Consider the following 19683-nt stretch of genomic DNA (forward strand, 5'->3'; position numbering starts at 1 on the left):
TCTACCTATTTATCACACTGTTTTTTCCATAAGCAACAGGGAAGCGATTTGTGAACAGCCAGCCTTCCACAGTGACCAGTGAAATACCCTCATTCCCTCATGTCCACCCTGCAGTGGAGCATGTAGTGGTGCACTCAGGCTATTCAGTAATTCCCCAGGAGTCAAAAGGAAAAAATAATGGGTTTCTTAAATTTCTTCATAGCTGCAAGAAACCAGCACTTAAGAAATCCGTTGAGCACTGTTAGTGCATGAAAGCAGCAGTTTCCAAGCATGCTTCAGGTATCTGTAATCTCAAAGAAACCAGGGGAGCAAGAGTTCAGGAGAGTGAGAGGTGTAGCCAGGGTCTTTCTGGAGCATCCCCATAAATACCACACATACAGAATCTGACCTCACCATCAACCTGCTTTGTAGAATACATTCACAAAGTGCCTTGCATTTCAAGACTGCTGCATGTACTTTCTTGTCATCCTGACTTCACTGCTTGCTTCCTCTGATTAAAAGCAAACCTACACCACCAACCAGTTGCAGGGCAGAAAGAAAAAAAACAACAAACATATAGAACATAAAAGAAAAACTAACAGCTGTTAGAAGGAGCAACAGAGTTTACATAAAAACAAGTCTTGAGCAGACACAGAAAAATCCTACAAGCTGCCCTGATGGCAGTTTTTGCAGGGCTGCTGGAGAGTTCACAGTTACCGAGTAAAAAGATTTCAGAATGCCAGCTGGCACTATCTTCATGTACCAATTCTAAGTAGAACAAGTGGATTTATGTTAAGTTGGCAACTGTGATTGCTTCTAAAAAAAATTACTGCTGAGAGGGTCTTCCTTTCAATCTCAAGAAAAAAAAAAAAAAAAATACAAAAATATGGCTTACCTCCCCCTTTATGCCCAAGTTTGCTGGCTCTGCCAGTCTTGGTGGCTAAGCTGAGCAGAGCTTCTGACATCAGCTGCCCTCACAAAAGCCCAGTACACAGTGCAAAATCAAAGACAAGAAGTTTTGAGACGTGGAGAATAAACTGGGGGCTGATCCTCTGGCTAACCCCTCTGGATTCTCTAACTGTTGGGCAGCACAGTAGATGGCAGAAAGCATGTTAGTACCATTACGGAGTACACCATATCACTGTTTCACAAGGACAACTTCTGCTTCTTTTCTTACATATGATAAACAAACCATGAAACCCAAGGACAACTAAATGAACTTTTATTAGTGATATTCATAAATTCAGTTACTACAACAATAAGAGGGCTCTGGTTCTGCTCTGCAGCCCTGCCTTATAAACACAAGCAAAGCAAAGCAATGCTCCGTGGTGCAGCTCACTGCTCCCAGTTAATCTTCAAGTTTGGGGGTAACTCAGCAGCACACAGTTCATCAAACTTGGACTCATCTTTCACAGGAGTGCTATAGAAATTCAAGACATCCTCAGCACTGCGCATCAGGTAGAGCTGTGAATTGGGGACAGCGTGACCAAGTTCTGCTGCAAGCTGAGCCAGCAGGCGATACTTTAACCTGTTATCTTTGAGGGATGTCTGCTGCCAATTATCAGGAAGCGAGGGCCCAAAAATCTCCTTGACCCGAGACTCAAGGTAGCTCTGTATATTCTCCGGAGGATGATAGCTTCTGCTGCGTGGTGGGGGACAGATCAGGCTGGGCTCATTTTTCTCCTGATGAATTATTTTGTCTGCTTCTACTTCTTTTTCTTTCTTCCTGTTGGCACCAGACAGAAGTATGTTGAGTCTCTGGGCTACTTAAGACTGAATCAGAGAACATTTCTGTTCATAGTCTTTTAATATCTAACTAACATAGCCTGTAGACATTTATACCTCCCGTAGACACAGGAGACTCATTACTCATACAAGAACAAAAATGTGTGGTCTAGATGTTTGGTTTTCCCCCAGATTGCCACATTGTCTCTACGCAGCAGTGACCTGTCTAGCTTATTTGACTGGTCTGAGAGAAAACAGAATTTTAAGCAGATTAATGACTTATTTTCTCAGTTATGCCTTCATTTTCTAATCTGCTGTGAAAAAGGGATAACAGAAAATAACTACCACTATAGAAAAAAATGTGCCATACATACATATATAGCTATATACATAAAGCGCTAGTTTTAACTACAGAATTAAAGCCTACCCCAAGTTACTTGACTTGCTCAAATGCCACTATCTAGTTAGCAACACAAGCATGGTTTCACGTAAAAGGTGATACAAAACTGACTGGTTTTCATTCCCATTATAATACTGCGCTGAAATATCTCCTTTTCCACACCCCGCGAGTTCCCTCACCAAAGCCGTGGAGGGCACTGAAAAGCCCAGCTCCGCACCGCCGCGCCCGCCTGCTGGCAGCGCACCCTCGGCGGGGACGCGACAAGGACACCCGCTGCAGGCCGCGGGACCGACGATCCACCGCGCTCTGGCGCAGTAAAGCCCAATACTGAGGAGGGGAGGTCTGAATGGCCAACCAGCCTCCCGACCACGGCACGGCACCACCATGTTCCTCTTCCCTTCTCTTCTCTTCCCTTCCCTTCCGTTCCCCTTTCCGTTCCTCTTCCCCTTCCCCTTCCCCTATCCCTATCCCCATCCCCTTCCCCTTCCCCTTCCCCGGCGGTACCTCACACCACCCCAGAACGCCCTGCTCGCCACAGCGTTAAGACCCAGGAGCCGGCCAGACACTCGCACCGCGGCCACGACCGCCATCGTGAGAAGACACCGAACTTCCTCCCAGCAGCCACCGCGGCTGCGACGCATTCCGCTCCGCCCGCGCTGCTTCACGGGAACTGTAGTCCCGCCACGCAGAGGGCTGAAGGCGCGGCGGCTGCTGCTGGGGGAGCCATCGCTTCAGCTGGCTCCCTCGGGACGGGACGGGACGGGACGGAAGAGTCTGTGCCAGCGGGCGTGGGGAGGAGGTTTGGCAATAGAGTGTGTGGGACTAAAGCAACATAAGATAGGGACATATGTCGTCACCCTCTCCGACTATAGCGGTGGATGTGTGTTCTGTCAGTCAGAGGCTCTTGGCAGCTGTCCCTGGAAGTTTTTATCCTGCCTCTGGGGTGTAATGGTTGCCAGAGCTGTCAGCCAGCACAGGGAGTTTGTTCTCTAGGCTATATTTCTGATCCAGGCACACGATTATATGGGAATATCACTTTTCCCATTCTCTAAAAGGATGTTCTTTTTTTAAAGTGAGGAATCATGCGTCGTCTGTACACAGCCTTGATTTGGTGCATGGCAGTACATTCAGAAGATGTCCACCAGCTCTGTCACAAACACCTCGTCAAAGAGGAACCCGAGGAGCCTGGGCACAGCCACCAGCTGCAGCAGGCGCAGCAGGTGTGACACACATCCAGCAAGGGAGCAGGTGTTACCTAGCAAAACTACGGCTTTAGTTTTAAAAAGTGGGAGAGGATTTCTTTCCCAGTTTGAGGAAATACTTTTTTCCGTTCTCAATTTTTAGAGAAGCAATGTACATAAATAAGAAGATCAGCAGGATCCTCATCAGGAGCAGAGGTTTACTTGAGCTCAAGTGCATGGGGACCTACAGGACCACAGCTGAACCAGAAAGGAGGTGTTGTTCCTGATTTCAGTATTGGCCTATGTTGTGGTTTAAGCCCAGCTGGCAACCCAGAACCACCCACTCGCTCGCTCATTTTCCCCCCTTCTCCTTCCCCTGCTCCCAAGGGGATGGGAGGTAGACTCGAAAGAATGTAACTCCCATGGGTTGAGATAAGAACAGGCCAGTAACTGAGGTATAACACAAACCACTACTGCTACCACCAATAATAATAATGATGAGGGAAGCAACAAGGAAAGAGAATACAATCACTCACCACCCTCTGACCAATACCCAGCCAAACCCAAGCAGTGATCTAACCCTTCCAGGTAACTGCCCCCAGTTTATATACTGGGCATGACGTGCTGTGGTATGGAATACCTCTTTGGCTAGTTTGGGTCAAGTGTCTCATCTGCTTCCTCCCTGGCAGAGCATAAGACTCAGAAAGACCTTGGTCAGAGTAAGCATTACTGAGCAGCAACCGAAAACATTGGTGTTATCAGTGCTGTTCCCAGGCTGAAAATCAAAAACACAGCACTGCACCAGCTACTAAGAAGGAGAAAAATGACTGCTACTGCTGAACCCAGGACAGCCTATTAGGGACTAAAATGTATGCAGAAATTACACAATGAGTGGATCCATGTGAAGGAGTTTGGCTATTTATTGCCTTTCTGAAAGAGTGGTTACTACATGAAGAACACATGGAGGTTGTTACAGGGCAGTGGTTTTGCCTGTTTTCCTTTCTGGGAGATGCAGTGTGTCCCTGTGGCTGGGAGAGCAGCCTGCAGAGCTGGGTGGCAGTGAAGCGAGAGGCCAATAGTGCTGTCTTCTGGGTTGCTTGGTGTTTCTTGTGTAACCTCAGGTCTTTCTGCTGTTTGTGCCTTCTTTTTTAACAAGAACTGTCTCATTGTGCTTTAGCTAACAAAGCTTACATCTCTAACACAAACACAACACACCAAAGGTCAAAGTGTGGGCCTTCAGCACCAGCCTCATTATTCAAACTATGCCACTGGGGTAGGCCAAGATGCCTGCCCTCATGTTTTATGTTAATTATTGTGGAAAATGACACAATAAAAGCCCTTTCATAAAACAGCTTTTGCAAAGCACTAACCCAGTCTGTGAAACACTAACTCAGTGTATGGCAGCCTCATCACAGCAATCATGGTTCTCCAGCGCCTCAAGAAGATTCTGAAGGTAATTATTTATCTATGGCCTGAATCCCATGCACTGCTCGCTGTGTACACCTCTCAAGTTTTTTCAGTGTCTGTCAGCCGGCAGGATTAACTTCCCCAACTGTATCACTATTGGGTTATTTCCCCTTGATCTCAGCAGGGTTTCCCAAGCTCACCAGCAGTGACACTTTGTAACTTTATTGGTGAATAGGCTACTGAAAACCAGAGACGTTTGGAAAGTACCGTAAAGTTTATACAGAGTAAAGAATAGTGAAATGGAGATTGGTTTTCAATTACTGTTTTATTCCCATGATTGAAGAGACAATCCGGTTTTGTAATTCAGAATTTTGGCTGCAAAATGTGGTAATGGATAAGGGTAAGTGTATTGCCAGGGAACTACTTAATGTGCCTACTAATTCTGGGGACTAAGTTTAAACGAGATGGAGAGCAGGTTTGTGATTCACTGGCAGCTGTTTGTTGTATGGAAAGAATTTTCCTTCCTTGGAATGTGCAGATAAAACAGGAGTATCCCCTTGGTAAATTGTAGGAGCAAAGGGTGAGGAGGAAGGTAACCCATTTTATCCCCATATTTTGTTTAGGCTAAGAGAAATCATATTTCTTTAGTTTTCTTTCATTTCCAAACATCTTGGAAGTTGTGAAGAGGGACAGAAAGTTGCTGCACTTTCAGTAGGTGTAGCTGGCAGTGAAAAGTGACTGCATGGCAGCTGCATCAGCCTTCCCAGACACAACATACTGTCCTCTACAAGCCAAACTGTTAATCTGAAAAAGAAAGAAGAGGGGCAGGAAACCAGTTAGCTTGGAGTAAGACGAACACATGCGTAAAGACAGTAGGAGTAGCCAAGCAAGGCAGAAATAACAAAATAACATCCCTGGTGAACATGCAGCAGCAGGAGGGGTGGGAACAAGAGGAGCTTTAGGAAGGTGACAGCATGTCTCCCTTCATGGTGAGCAGCTCCTCTCTGTACTGGGGGGAAGCCTTGTACCTGTGCCCGCTTGCAGAAGGCCTCTTGCGCAGCCTTCTTGTTTTCACTTTTGCCCACCCATGCTGCCAGGGCAGAGGCTTGCAGGGCTCTGCCATAAGAAAAGGTCAGTTTCCAAGGCTTAGGCAGAGGGGACTGATTCATGGTGTTCAGGTTGACAGAAGCCTCCTCTTCACTCTGACCTCCAGACAGGAAGCAGATTCCTGCAAGAAAGAGGTTTCAGGGCTTATAAATGGAGTGCTTCAGCCACCACAATCCCTGACCTTTATGTGCCAGAGAAACAAGCATGTCAGATGTAGGAAGAAGTACAGCAAGAGTGACAGTGTGAACAGATACATAGGAGTGAAGCAGGAATCACCGGGAACAGCAGCAGGAACCGTGCGGAGAAGAGTAGTGACAGTTGCTACAGCTACATCTTGAGGGGTGTACTTCTTGGGGCAGGAATGCCCAGCCATGACCATGTTGGGTTTCAGCAGTGTCCCTTCCAGGTACACGTGATGATCATTCAAGGCTTTGTAGACAGCAGCCAGAACCTGAAAACAGGAGGATTGAATACAGACCTCTGCTCAAATCTTCACCTCAACTTGCTGTGAAAGGCAGCTTATTCCTTGGGAGTGTGAGAAGATCAAATTGAATTTTGCTTTCACATGAAATTTATCACAGGGGTTGGCAGCCCTGGACACTGACTCAAAAGCCCACTGCTTTTGAGATGACCAGGATACCCCTCTTCATGTTTGCTGGATTTGTCCCTGCAAACTGAGGTGCTGAAAGAGAGGTAAATGAGTTTGCTCCCGTTCCATCTTTTTGAGACTGAGAATGCTTATATTGGCAATTTGAGTGTAAATCCAAAAGCACATGGATTCTAGTCTCACATTTGCTCGAAACTCATTATGTGACTGTGAGCAACTCATTTTTGTGATGCAGATATGAAGTATCTTTTTGATCAAAACTCTGAGATCTGTGAGCACAAACTGCATAGTATTAGCTACTGATTTGTGAAGGGGAGGAGAGAGGCAAGAACATTTTACCTTTTCTGTGACATACTGACAGCGCTGGAGATCATGGTCTCCATCAGGCAAAATCTCTGGCTCCACGATGGGTACCAAGCCATGCTAAGAACATAAAGACAGGGAAGGGTATCAGTATGGAAGAAAAACTACTGTAGTTGTCTACCCTGACGCTGGTGGAATTCCTTCCTGCTGCACTGCAAGAAGCTCCCTTATTTGCCTTTCAAGTTACCTAGCATGTCATCACAAGGAACAGTAAGAAAGGGCAATACATCTCAGAAAAGGTTGTTGGAGACTAGATACCTGCTGGCAGATGCTGGCATAGCGTGCCAATGTGTTGGCATTCTCTTGGATGGCAAGTTGAGAGGGTGTTGTGCTGGTGATCTTCAGCACTGCACGCCACTTGCCAAAGTCAACACCATCTTTCTTGTACTGGGCACAGCGCTCAGCCAGTCCATCCAGCCCTGTAGATGAAACAACAGTTCTTCAGGACACAGTTCTTCTAGTAGTTCTTCTGAAAAGTACCAGGATACCAGCCAAGGCTGCAACTCAGGTAAGTCACCCCATGGCTTTTGCTGTACGAGTCGTAACTTAGGCTCCTTAGTTCTCTCCTTACCTTGGATGGTGGTTTCTCCATTTGTTCCTGCCAGGGGTGCTGTTCCTTTATCCAGCTGTGGAGATCAGGAAAACAGGAAGGATTACAGCGAGAGGAAAACAATGTCATACTTCTCTTCTTAACCATGGCTAGTCTGTCTTTGCAGGCTGACTGTGAGAATGTGGGGCTGAACGCACTAAGGGTATGAAGGAGGGAAATGCTGGAGTAGAGGGGAAGAAAATGAGTTAATTTGGTAAGAGGAAGGGGCAATGTAGCTGGCTGTAGGGAGTGTCTCAAGAGCACTGTCAGATGTGGAAAGGACTGGATTTAGCTTACTACAGGGAGGGATTTAATTGCAGTGAATGGTGAGTAGATGGGAGTTGGTGGATAAAAAGTTCCCATATCAAATGTAAATGCAATAAAGGGAATAGTGTCATGGTGATTTATTTGAAGCACACACAAAAAAAAAAAAAAATGTTTAGCAGGAAAGAACACAGCCCCATACCTAATTTTCACTGTAAATGGGGTTTGGATTATGCTGCCATTTGGACATGTATAGATATTCACCTTTATTCCCACCACAATGCCTTTTTCTTTAATAAGAGCAGGAAATGGCTTTCCATTGCTGTCTTTCTGATAGAGAGTCTCATGGAACAGGATCACCCCCCCAATGCTCTGGTTGATGGAAGCATCTGAAGAGAAGAGGATCTCTCGAAAAGCTCGGCGATTCTCCTCTGTGTTCTCCACATTAATCCTCTGCAGCCTGTTCCCCATGGTACCTAATGAAGTGGACAAAGGGCAGACAGAGAGCTGTTAGGCTTGCCTGGCCTCCTTGTCCCAGTATGTAGTAATGAGCTCCAGATCAGAGCTTCCCTTTTCAACCTGTAGTTTGTTAGCTGTTGCTGTAGGTGCAGCCCTGCCTGACTGAGTTGTTCCTGCTCAGTCAACAGTTTTAGTTTTTATGTGTTTTTCATTTACCCCACTGATTTAAAAGATTAAGCAAAGTTAAGAAAAAAAGTCTTGGGTACTTCTAATTGACTGATATCCAGAACTCACCCACTGATTCATCGGCAGCCAAGATCCCCTTTCCTGAAGCTACAATCCGCTGAGCAATGTCTGAAAGAGCTTTCTTCTGCTCTGGAGACAGCGCTGGGAATTGATGGGTCATGTTGACTTAGCTGTGGAAGAGAATTACAGTTACAAGCTTAAGAGACTGTATACACAAACTGTGAACCAGAGACACCACTTGGATATTTCTGCTGGGCTCTTGGTACTTATCTGGTCCATGTTACCACAATCACATGCCCAGAAATCCATCTGAGTTCTTCTTGGCTTGGTGTGTCTGGCTAAACTAGAGAAGAAATGCAGGAGCTGCATCCTAACATACCCTTCCAGAACCAAAGTGGGAGAGACTCTGCATTTTACATGGATTTACTCAGAGACTAAAGGAAGGTCAGTCTGTCAGACATATGCAAGAAGCTAACAAGTATGCTAACTGCCTACTCTGCAGACATTTTAGCCCAAATCAGAGGAACACCAATTATCCCATTGCTTACATTTACACATTTCCTAACAATGCACATTTCCCATTCCCTGGCCTGTGCTGGCAGTATCTGCTACTCTGTCTAGCTGACTTTCCATGCCCATCCTCCTGCCTTGCTTTGTAATTCTGTCTTCCCCATGACTGCTTTCAGAACTGTAGCACATTGCTTACTCTATGTAAGACCTGGGTGTTATCCAGCACCTGAAATCCAGGTTCTTCTTGTAATGGCAAAATGCTTGATCATATTAAAGTTTTGATTATATAGCATTAAGTTACAGTTTCTCAGATTCATTTGAACAGTATGAGTTACTTCCCTGTTTGTATAAGCCTGAGAGCCTGAGAGGTAAAGACTTTCTTCCCTCTGTTTATCATAAGCAATAGCTAAAGCAACATCCATGTTTTAATTAGCAGGTGGTGAATCCACAAGATGAATAGTTAAAAACAACACAAAAGAGCTTCAATAACAAGTTTTAGCCCAGGGGGGCAGGCCTGTAGGCAGTATCTACATTTTCTATTCCCAAACTCAGCCTCAGAGAGGAGTGAGAACATGCCATTTCCCATTTCACTGTGTGCCAGGGATGGACAGCAAATATGTCTCACAATATAAGCATGTACAGGCCAAGTCCTCCATCCTTTCCCTCTACACAGATATTACATTGCCAGGAAATCCTTGTCATGCATTCACAGCTGAAGGGTATAATGGGGAGAAGCGATCAGGGGTTTGGCTGCTACTCATGATAGGGTAAACAGGGTTCTGTGTACTATGCAGAACAGTGCCAAAATTTTCTGGCAACAGTGCCATCACAGTACTGTGACAGCTGTAAATCTATCTCTGATTTACAGTTGAAGGTACTTTGGTACTAGTAATATTATTGTGCAGGATTCAGTTGGCATTGTCTGCCAGTACAGGCCAGCCAGATGCAGTGCCCAGATGTCTGCTTTACCTTTTTGTGAGTTGTTTGAGACTAGAATTCATGTTGCACCATTTATCAACAGTGAGTCAGTCTAGGTTTAGAAAGAACTGATGAAAACTGTGTCACATGAGGGAGGGTCCCCTCCTTTTCCAAGCACTGAATTGCCTTGCTGAACTACTCTCTCTGTAGACCAGGCAGTGGCCAGAGCTCTGGGAAGCATCCTTCTGCTCTAGTGACCATAACTCCACCGCTCCCAGCTCTTACCCTGTTTGGCTCACCTAAAAGAATTTGAAGAGCCTGGTTTACGTTGAATAGGTAATTTAGTGCATGTGTAACCCATTTATCCCTTACCTACTTTCTGTGTCTGATACGTCTCTTCGAAATAGGAAACTGGCTTTTTATTATGATTACTGTAATAATAGTTTGTGTTGTAAGCACTTTAGTCAAAAACATAGCACTGTTAAATAAATTGCTATGCACAATCATGAGGAATCACTTCAATAGCTCACAGTCTCTGGAAAAGACTGGAAAATTGTGATCGGGCAAGAATATGATCTTGTCCAAGGTCAAAGCTAATGAACTGCTGTATCAGTAATGGGATTTCAGAGTTGAAGTGTGGAGGTACGCTACAGCATGAGTAGGTGTATCCAGATAATCTTTAATCCAGCTATCTGAATTACAAGATCAGTCACTCTAGTTACGTTATAAAGGGTATACTTTCTCACCAGCAATGCAGTAAGAGGTGACAGTAGTGTCTGTTGCATCTTACTTGTTTCTAGTGTTTGCACGGAGATAACAAACAGACAGTTATCGCTCATAACCAGCTTGCAAAGCAAATTGCCAAAAACCAGAAATGTGAGTTTGCAGTGGATAATGCTGGTGAGTACACTCGAGAGACTGAAACAATACAGTGTAGTTCCACAATGATCAATTGGAACACAGCAGATTAGTTCCAGTTTCTATGCAAGTGTTTCATTGAGTGTGAAGGAGTAAGTGCAGATTTACCAAAAGGCTCCCAAAACCAAACTGTAACGCCATGGTGAGTGGTTCCCAGCTACCCTGCTGAGCGGTTCCCAGCTACCTTGCTGAGCTACAAGGATGAATCAAATGCACTGTGTTTCTAACTGAAACGGTGAAGAAATGAGTGCAAAAGAGCAGTGGTAAAACTAATGATAGCTCCAAGGTTCAGAATGTTCAAGTACCCTTGATTTAAGACTTTATTTTTCTGTGATTCTTTCATGAGAAACATAATCTTTGAGGATTTTTCCACATTGAATTCAGAAAAGGTGTTCTCTGCTGTAAGGTACTGCTCCGAGCATTTAAAGAAAAGAGGAGAATTCTTACACTTCAGTATCAGGTAAAAGGTAAAAGGTAAGCTCCCAGCAAATCCATGGAAACATGAACATCCACCTTAAAGAGCTGGATATGTTGCCTTAGAGGTTGTGAGGAAAAATGATTGTGCCCAGGCTGCCAGAGTTAAGCAGCTCTTTTCGTTATTCCAGCAATGCCTATTTGCCTTATTATTCTGCTTTAACTGTTTCGTTTGACAACTCTTCCAGGCAGGAAAAAGATTGAAGGAACTGTGTTCTCAGTAACATTATCTAGGAGTTGTCCCACCACTAAATTTTTTCAATACATTTTATTTACCCATTTTGGGCTGAGGGCTATTATCATAGTGTCACAAGCTTAAGTGATTTCACATTGATCTGACATTGTATGAATGCAGTGTGTTCTCTTTGTGGTAACTGCTTACATACCATTTTCTAAAAGTGGAAGAAAAAACCCCAAAAGAACAAAAATGCACAGAATGCACAAAAGCGCAGCTTTATGGATACCCTGAGCGTTTGTCAGGTTCCAGCAGCTCCCCAGGCAAAGAAAGTTCTTTGTTCAGCCCACAGCCTGTGACCAGCAGGAGGTGGGGGTGGACACAGTTGTAAAAGTAAATATTGTACTGCTAAAATCTCAAGTTTTCCTCAGCCTCCATAAACGAGGACTGCAGGGGAAATAGCTTCATGGGTATCAGCACAAGCACTGCATCCTGTTTAATATTAATAGTGAGAACCAAAGGGCAGGGGCAAGACAAATAGCGGAACAAACTGTTACATTCCAATGTAGGTCATCTTAGAAACATTAATACTTCATTGTTGTCTTTTCTTTCCTGCTGCCTCAAGTGGCTCTTCTAATTTTACAGAAAATCTCACCTGAATCCTAGTTCGCAGACAAGACTGGATTAGAATCTGTAAATTTTTAACTTCATTCTCTTCATTGCCTTCTTTCATTGGTTCCAAAATTGCAGGACCAATCTGCCAAAATGCAGTTTGTATCCCTTGCATGTAGCTTTTCCTGTTGAATACTAGTAAACATAGCCCTTCAGCAAAATTTCTGTTAGTTAACAATACAAACCACATGTGCTTATCATTGCAGTGTGCACACAAGAGGTTCTGCTCTCAAAAAGCAAAGTTTGAAAAGCAAAAATTGCATCTATAAACAGGTAAATACAGCTCATAGGGAGAATGAAAAGTATTCAGAAATTTAGCCTATCACATGTAGGCGAAGTGTTGACCTGACTGAATTCACTCCTTATTTATACATGTATGCTGAGGAGCGACAGACATATTATGAGTTATGTACCTTACATTTTCATTACAGTGGATAAATCTTGTTATTGGCCTCATTTCTCTATTTCTAAGAAAGTCTGGTTACTTGAACATTGTGCAAGCTGATAGGCATGAACGGCTGGGCAAGCCTGGCCCCATCCTGCTGATGGAGCACATTCTTATCTAGGCTGCAGGTGACACCAAGCTGGAAGGACTAGTTGATACGCCTGATTGCTGGGCAACCATTCAGAAGAGCTTTGATGGGGGGTGGGAAGAGGCCAACAGGAGCCTTATGAGATTCAGTCACGACAAATGCCCAGCCGCTGCCAGAGGCAGAGCGTGGGCAGTGATCCCACCAGGGCTAGTGGGACTGGGGAAAAGCTCTTTGGAGAAGGCCCAGGGCACTATGAGGCAGCAAGTTAAGATGGGCCAGCAACAAAGGCCAGAGGCATCTTGTGTGAACAGGGGTCTGGCTCAGAGAGCCAGGGGAGGGCAGGAATTACCCTCCTCTGTTCAGCACTCTTTAGATCACATCAGGGTAATGCATCCAGTGTTGGGCCCCTGCAGTACAGGAAAGACATTGACAAACTGGAGGGAGTTTGGCAGATGCCACTGAGAAGGTTGGGCGCTGAAACCCTTGCTTTGCTAGATCTAGCTCAGCCTCGAGCAGAGATGGTTTCGGGGCCACCTCTTGGCAACCCCAGAACCTTCAGAGTGGTGATTGAAGTGGCAGGATCAGGCTGTTCACAGCAGCATACAACAGGAACGTGAGACACAACAGACATAAACTGAAACTAGAGAGATCTGGGCTGGATATGAAGAATATTTTTTTTCACTATTGGGCCAGCCAAGCAGTGGAGCACATTGACAGAGAGACTGTGGTGTCTCCATCCTCAGAGGCTGTCAAGACCTACTTGAATAAAACCATGAGCAACCTGATCTGACCTTATGTCCAACCCTGCTTTGAGCAGGATGTAGGACTGCAGACCTCCTGAAGTCCCTCTCAGCCTGAATTACCTGTGACTCTGTGTGAGTACTTGCTTTACGGAGTTAAAGTAGGAGCAGTGCCTCCTGTGTGTATGAAGGAGCTCTGAGGGAAGAACAGGATGTTTCTCCCTTCATCTTTGCAGTGTGAGTGAAGGATTTTATGTAGTAAAGTGTTTCATTTCTGGGTTCTAAAAAGTGTCAAGCATATGAGACAGAAAGAGATGTTCAGCCTTCCGTTACCTAGAAAAAGCAGCAGATGTTTTTGATTGACATACTGATTTTACCACCTTGATAGGTCCTTTGGGGTGCATATAATTGTCAATTGCCAGGCTGGATTTCGCTCTCTCTTATGATTGTGGGAATAAGGTTTTTTTTTCTGTCTTCATGCTCTGTCTAGGGACTGTGCTTCAACATCCTGTCTCAAGTGGATGGGAGTATGTGAGACCTGCAGATACCTGTCCCAATTCCCACATTAGCTCAGAGCTATTCTCAAGTCTGGAGCAAATGTACCCTCATTTCATCTCTGTTGCAAGCATGAAAGGTGATTATGTACTCAGGAACTTGGCCTCTGCAGTCAATGCAGAGCATTTCTTGCTCATGATGGCTAGAGATGGCTGAGGTGGCAAGAAATCATTTTCTTAAAGTGTGGTCATTAGGGTGAAGGTGCTTCTCTCTGAAGGCTAGGATCTTATCAGAGGAGGTTAAAAAAGTGCTTGTACCAGAGAAGGTAAAAAAAGTGCTGTCAGACAATTCAAGTCTTGTAATGCCAGCAGGGGAGGCTGGGGGAAGCAGTGGTGAGGGTTTCAGGTGGACTAAAAAGTTCTGGATGCAGGCAATACGGTAGTTGGAAAAGTGAAGCAGGATCGCAGACTCAAATTTGAATTTGTTGAGCAATTTCCTGATGCTGGCTGTTCACAACTTTAAAGGTTACAGCCTAATGCAAGAGCCATTTCTAGTCTCTGTGCTGTAGACTACCTTAGGTCCCCCTGAAGAAGCATATTATCCACACTACTCCACTAATACTTCTGAAGAAGCTGCACAATAAACACACATAATTACACTTCTGTCAGCACTGGTGTTTGTCAGGACCAGCTGCATTCTCCATTCTTTCTCTCTTCTCTATGAAAAACATAAATTTGTGTACTCCAGAAGCATAAACAAACACATACAAAACAAATCAGTGTAGAAAGCAATGCTGGTATGTTACTGCTTTAGTCCCCTTAGACTAAGGATGCACTTACTCCAGGAGTTCTGAGTCACTAAGCTAAGTTAGAAAGCCAGTGTTAGCAGCGAATGGGTCACACTGGATGATCGTTGCAGGATAGCTGTGTGCTTATTTCTTGCATGCTGTTCCTGGAACAAAAAAATCAAACCAAAAAACAACTCCTCAAGCCCACCTTAGGTAAATACATCATGTCTCAGCTGCTGATATACATACCACCTTTACATTTTAGAAATGAAATTAATATACTTACTTGCTCGGGTATGGTGCCTCTGCTCCTACAAGCTTCTGGTGAGGTGGTTGCAGGCAAAGACACCTGGTCCTTCCGATCACTAACTTTTATAAAACCCTTGAGGGTTTTTTTTTATCTCTCCACTCCTTCATTCTCCCTCCTCCCCAGGCTGGTTGGGGAGGTGTCATTGCTCGAAGTTGGCCATTGGCTGTCACACCACAATCACACACAACCAATGGGACCCGGATTCGCTTCTGTTGTTCCTCCCCTTTCTCCTCCCCTGTCTATATAAGCCCATTTGTGATGCAGTGAAACTGAGATGCTATTTCAAATAATGCCTCTTTTTTTCTAAAACAGACTGAAAAGAACTTCAGAATTTTTTTTACAGGGATCTTGGGAATAACTTTCTGTTTAGGTTTAGACCTTCTGGAAGCTTACTCTTAGGAAACTACACAATGCAGCAAGAAAGAGTAGAAAACAAAATGCAGAAACAATGCAACAGTTCCTCAATTGACGTGAGTTACTGTCATTTCAGTGGCTTCTAAATGTTACACTGATCTCCCGCACTTGAAAATTTAGCACAGAAACTTGTTTTTATTTTCCAGTTAGTATATGGAAAGGCAAAATGCAATGTTACCATATCAGCGTTAATGAAACTGCAAGTCTGATTTCCTCTAATGCAGTGTTTGAGTGAGAATGATGGTTATCAGAATAAATATGCCTTCACTGAGGTGCATAAGCGCAAGCCAAATTTTCCACCAACTCCCTTTGAAACACCTACCCATATTGCAAGGACATACAAACTTCTCAGTTGCTTAGCAAAAAATTTCTAAGAAAAAAATGCTAATGCTCTAAAATGGTGTATCAGCATTCAAGTTTATATGAAATCACATCACAGCTATTCACCAAATCCAGGTAGATGTACTTTTTTCTTCGTTTTTACAAGTCAGTACTCCTGGAGGGAAGTACAGCATGGGGGCTGTTAGGCAAACATCATACCCTCACCAACAACATGCTCTGTGACCTTGGACATTAGCATATCTTTACCACAAAGACCCAATGTTTACCTGAAGAATGACGTAGTTTCACCGTTTGTTTGACTCATGTACTGACACCTTTTAGCCTTTACATGGACAGAGTGAGAGATTTCTCCTCTTACTGAGCAACACTGTCTTCATGAGGGCAGTTCCTCCTTAAGTCTGTCTCTTGTAGAGACATGCCAAGACAGTGCCTGTAGGAAATCTTAACAGCTTACATGCTGCCAGCAGTAGCATGTAAGTCAGCAGAGAAATGACCGTCAGCAGGGAAATCTCTGAAAAAGCTGAGGATACACTCCAGTGGAAGGCCTTGTGCTTGTGTTGTTTTGTTTTCTTTAATATTCTCCTTCCTGATCCATACCTTCTTGCTGAAGAATACTATGGTACCTAACATGGGCATAAAGCCTTCCCTGCTTTACAGTGTTCACTGTATCTTCCATTTCTCCCATCCTCGCAGAAAAATGAACCCCATGGTGTATTAAAGTTTCGCCAGAGGCATCTAGTGTGGATTAAAAATATTTTTAATGATATACATTATCTAAGACTCTCTTGAGACCAAGAAGATGTCATGCTGCTGGTCTTCTTCAGGGCCACATTGAAAATCAGAGTTTGAGTCCACCATTCCTGGTTTGTTTAGGAACTGTCACAAACAGGAAAGTCCTAGGAAGTGGTTCTTTCCCAGTGTCATTTGTGATATCGTCTGTCAGGCTATTAGAGAAAAGTTGGGGGGAGTCTTCTTGAAAAAAATAGCGTCTGACATTTAGAAACCACTTTAGATAATCTCCCACAGCCCACCTTGCTTTCTTAACTCTTCCAGAAGAAAAGTAGATAATGGCTAGTATGTGCCCTTCTAGTCCTTCTGAGCCAATATGCAGCACTTCAAGCACAAGGATTGCAGGTCCTAGCAGACATTCTGAGGACTGAGGAGGAAAAAAACGTGAATGGACATGATGGTTAACTTTTTCACTTAATTTAGGAATGGAAGCCTTTTTCAGCAACAAGATGGAATGAGCAACCCAGCTAGATAATGTCACTGCAAGGTTTAGTACTATTAACATGGAGACCTGTGACACTAACCATGCTGTGCAGAAATTACTAGTAGAGTGATATTAAACAACATGGGGAAAGAGTACATACTTCCATTATCACAGCTACATAATCATAATTTGGGGTACTTACACCTCTAAAAATTAGGTTATAGTGATATTATGTATCCTTAAATGACAAAAGAATAAGCTTGCATTGCGAAGGGAAGGCCATGTACTTGCATTTAACCAAACAACTTACCTGCCCCATAAAAATATCTAATAATTGCCTGCACTTATTATTCTATGGCAAAATTGGTGTATTATCTAACTTTTAATCCTGTCTCACTGAGGTATGTTTGAACTCATAATACTGCCAACTCCCTCTCAGCTTTCCAGTGACCCAACTAATTTTGGAATGACTTTTTTAGTTTGTGTGTTTGGTTTATTTTAAGCCTTTTTCAGCATAACGTGATGAAGCCATAGGGCTGTAGGGCTGTAGCTACCAGGAGGCTGACTTCTGGTGCCAGCACCCTTGGTAGAGGTGGTTACATCTAGACATTACTTTCAGAGAAGCTGAATTTGTGGCCATGGACAGCATGACTTTGATAATGCAGCTGTCACAATACAGGAAGACTGGGACACCTTTGGTGGGCATGGAGTGGGAGGAACACTGAAGCCCTGGTGGAAGGTGTGTTCAGGGGAGTAAGAACACAGGTCAGGAATCAGATTTGGAGGATTTAGGTAAAGAGGAGGTAAAGAGGCAAAGGTTGTGCAGTTGAATATTAAGGGGTATAGGTAACAACTTTGTGACAAAATGGCTTGGAAATGGCATGAAACAGAGACCCTTTTGTAGCAACCACTGCTGTTTGTGTTGCCACTATTTTGTGTTATACAGTTTGTAGGGCTGGCTATGCAGGCAAGAGTTTCCTCAGGCAGTTCAGTTCTTGAGGAAGCACCAGCTGTTTTGTGTCTCCCTAGGGCTCCTTATCCACCTCTGCCTATGCTATGGGAAGGAAGGGCAGATGAGCTAAGGAACAAGTACTCTCAGTTACTGGTATTCTTAAAAAAATATTTTACAGACTATTGTAGTGATTCCTGATCCACTTTCTAGTGAAGAGAAAAATCTTTTAATAGAGAAAAGATTAGTAACTGTTTTTTTTTTTGCGAGTTTCAGATGTGTGAGAATTGATTACTTGAATACATATCTAACTAAATACAGTGATTGAAGATTTTCTGCATGGCTTATGTCTTATCTATTAATGAGAAAGCCAATATAAACAGTCTTGCCATATAAAAATCTTTATAGCCCACTCAGATCTGTTTTTGAAACATTACTGCAAGCAAGATGTGTAACTAGTAAGAGAGCTTAAATGTTCATTGTTGTTCCTTTTATAGCACAGAAACAGAAAATGGCCAGCTGTAAAAGAGATGGATCCTACTGAAACACAAATGCCTATCATCTCCTCTCAAATGTGGCATAGCATAAGTGAATTTTGTATTTTAATGCCTTGGAGATTTTGCTGATGTTGACTTTTCCTTCTGAAATTACCATACAAAAGTTCACAGAAGTATACATTAAAAATTTTTAAAGACCACTAAAAACTGTCTTTACAGGTGGCTTGGTTTATTATTTAAGTCTTCATTTGTGGGTTTGCTTTCTTGAGTTCGATAATACAAGTACTGGATTTTCATAGTAGAAGTTAATTTAATTGCTATTTTCATTATATCCAATCTTGCTGTCAATGGATCTGTCAGTTCTGCACTGTTTTGAGTGAAGGGCAGCTGGATGAAGGACATTAAAATCAGTGGAAAGCCTGGTTTAAAGGCAATGGGTAAAAATCTCAGAATTGCTTGTGTTTCTTCAGGTTGATGATTGTGTTTTTTCTGTGTGTTTCTAGTAGTATCATTCAAATATTTTTACTTTAATTATTCATATTAACTGGCATTTAAAAAGAAAATAATAAGTAAATGTGAGGAGAGACAAACTGTAGTATATATGAGAAAGAAGGATGACAAATGGATGAAGCATTTCAGAGACTACATGATCACCAAGATAAAAATTAAAAAAAGTTAAAGCTTTCCTCTGTAAATTAAGTACTTTTAATCTTATCAACACTTTTGTACGTGGTCTGGCCTGTGAAAGGGTTTGAGATGAAGTGGGGAGAAAAAAACACTGGAAGTTGGAAGAATGTCTGAGTATGATACACATCCACATTAAAAACACCTGGCTCTGTTGACTCAAGAGACTGCTGCCTGCGTGACGGGGTTAAAGTCTAATCAGAGCAGACTTGAGCTGAGTGGAGTCTGCCTCCCCCTCACCTCTCCATACCGTGTTGGTTGTTTCCTGTTTTCTGTACTCTGCAGTCTTGCTTAACTGTCTCAAAGTCCATCTTGTTCACCCCTATCTAATCAGAGATATTGTTTATTAAGTGGTTTGTTTTCCTCATTCACCTACAGCCCTCACCCCCAGTGCAGAGGGCCTGGCCTTTAAACCCAGTGAAAGAAATCACCTGTATTTTTGGCTCCACAGTAGTATCTGCAGACAGGTACACCAGGGAGGGTATGGAGAGTAATGGGTAGAACAGACTCAGGCTCACAGAGTGCATGGAGGCGATTGTACAGGAAGGGTTCGCTGACTCTTTGTTCTTCACATCTTAAAGCTAGGCTGCAATAAACACCATGAGAATCAGTCAAACACATTACTGTTATCAAACCCCAAATATCTGTGATAATTTCAATAATGGGAATAGCAAACAAAGATACAACTTTAAATCAGGCTTCTGGGGGGCAAACTTTCTGGGCTG

General features: G+C 43.5%; 2 protein-coding genes across 2 annotated transcripts; both read right to left on the reverse strand.

The window, feature by feature from the left end:
• Window positions 1–1184: 1184 nt before the first annotated feature.
• On the reverse strand, window positions 1185–2761 carry MRPL50 (mitochondrial ribosomal protein L50). The gene is made up of 2 exons (XM_062626019.1): window positions 2609–2761; window positions 1185–1705 (listed from the first exon to the last, which is right to left on the reverse strand). The coding sequence occupies exons 1-2, from the start codon at window positions 2743–2745 to the stop codon at window positions 1315–1317; spliced, it is 528 nt and encodes a 175-aa protein (XP_062482003.1). The 5' UTR covers window positions 2746–2761; the 3' UTR covers window positions 1185–1314.
• Window positions 2762–4998: 2237 nt separating this feature from the next.
• Window positions 4999–14992, reverse strand: ALDOB (aldolase, fructose-bisphosphate B). The gene is made up of 9 exons (XM_062626008.1): window positions 14836–14992; window positions 8376–8497; window positions 7887–8098; window positions 7341–7395; window positions 7028–7188; window positions 6746–6829; window positions 6076–6250; window positions 5721–5920; window positions 4999–5496 (listed from the first exon to the last, which is right to left on the reverse strand). Exons 2-9 carry the CDS (start codon window positions 8485–8487, stop codon window positions 5401–5403), a joined length of 1095 nt encoding a protein of 364 aa, XP_062481992.1. The 5' UTR covers window positions 8488–8497; window positions 14836–14992; the 3' UTR covers window positions 4999–5400.
• Window positions 14993–19683: the final 4691 nt, after the last annotated feature.

This window comes from Pezoporus occidentalis, unplaced genomic scaffold (genome assembly GCF_034315485.1).
Source record: "Pezoporus occidentalis ecotype Australia unplaced genomic scaffold, CSIRO_AGI_Poc_V1 ctg286, whole genome shotgun sequence".
NCBI classification, from domain to species: domain Eukaryota; kingdom Metazoa; phylum Chordata; class Aves; order Psittaciformes; family Psittacidae; genus Pezoporus; species Pezoporus occidentalis.

Coding starts and splice junctions, on each gene's coding strand:
- MRPL50 (XM_062626019.1), bottom strand. CDS start 2,745: ATGCGTCGCAGCCGCGGTGGCTGCTGGGAGGAAGTTCGGTGTCTTCTC. Junction 1,706..2,608: donor GCGTTCTGGGGTGGTGTGAG/GTACCGCCGGGG, acceptor TGGTGCCAACAG/GAAGAAAGAAAAAGAAGTAG.
- ALDOB (XM_062626008.1), bottom strand. CDS start 8,487: ATGACCCATCAATTCCCAGCGCTGTCTCCAGAGCAGAAGAAAGCTCTT. Junction 6,251..6,745: donor GTCAGTATGTCACAGAAAAG/GTAAAATGTTCT, acceptor TCCTGTTTTCAG/GTTCTGGCTGCTGTCTACAA. Junction 5,921..6,075: donor GGTTCCTGCTGCTGTTCCCG/GTGATTCCTGCT, acceptor TCTTTCTTGCAG/GAATCTGCTTCCTGTCTGGA.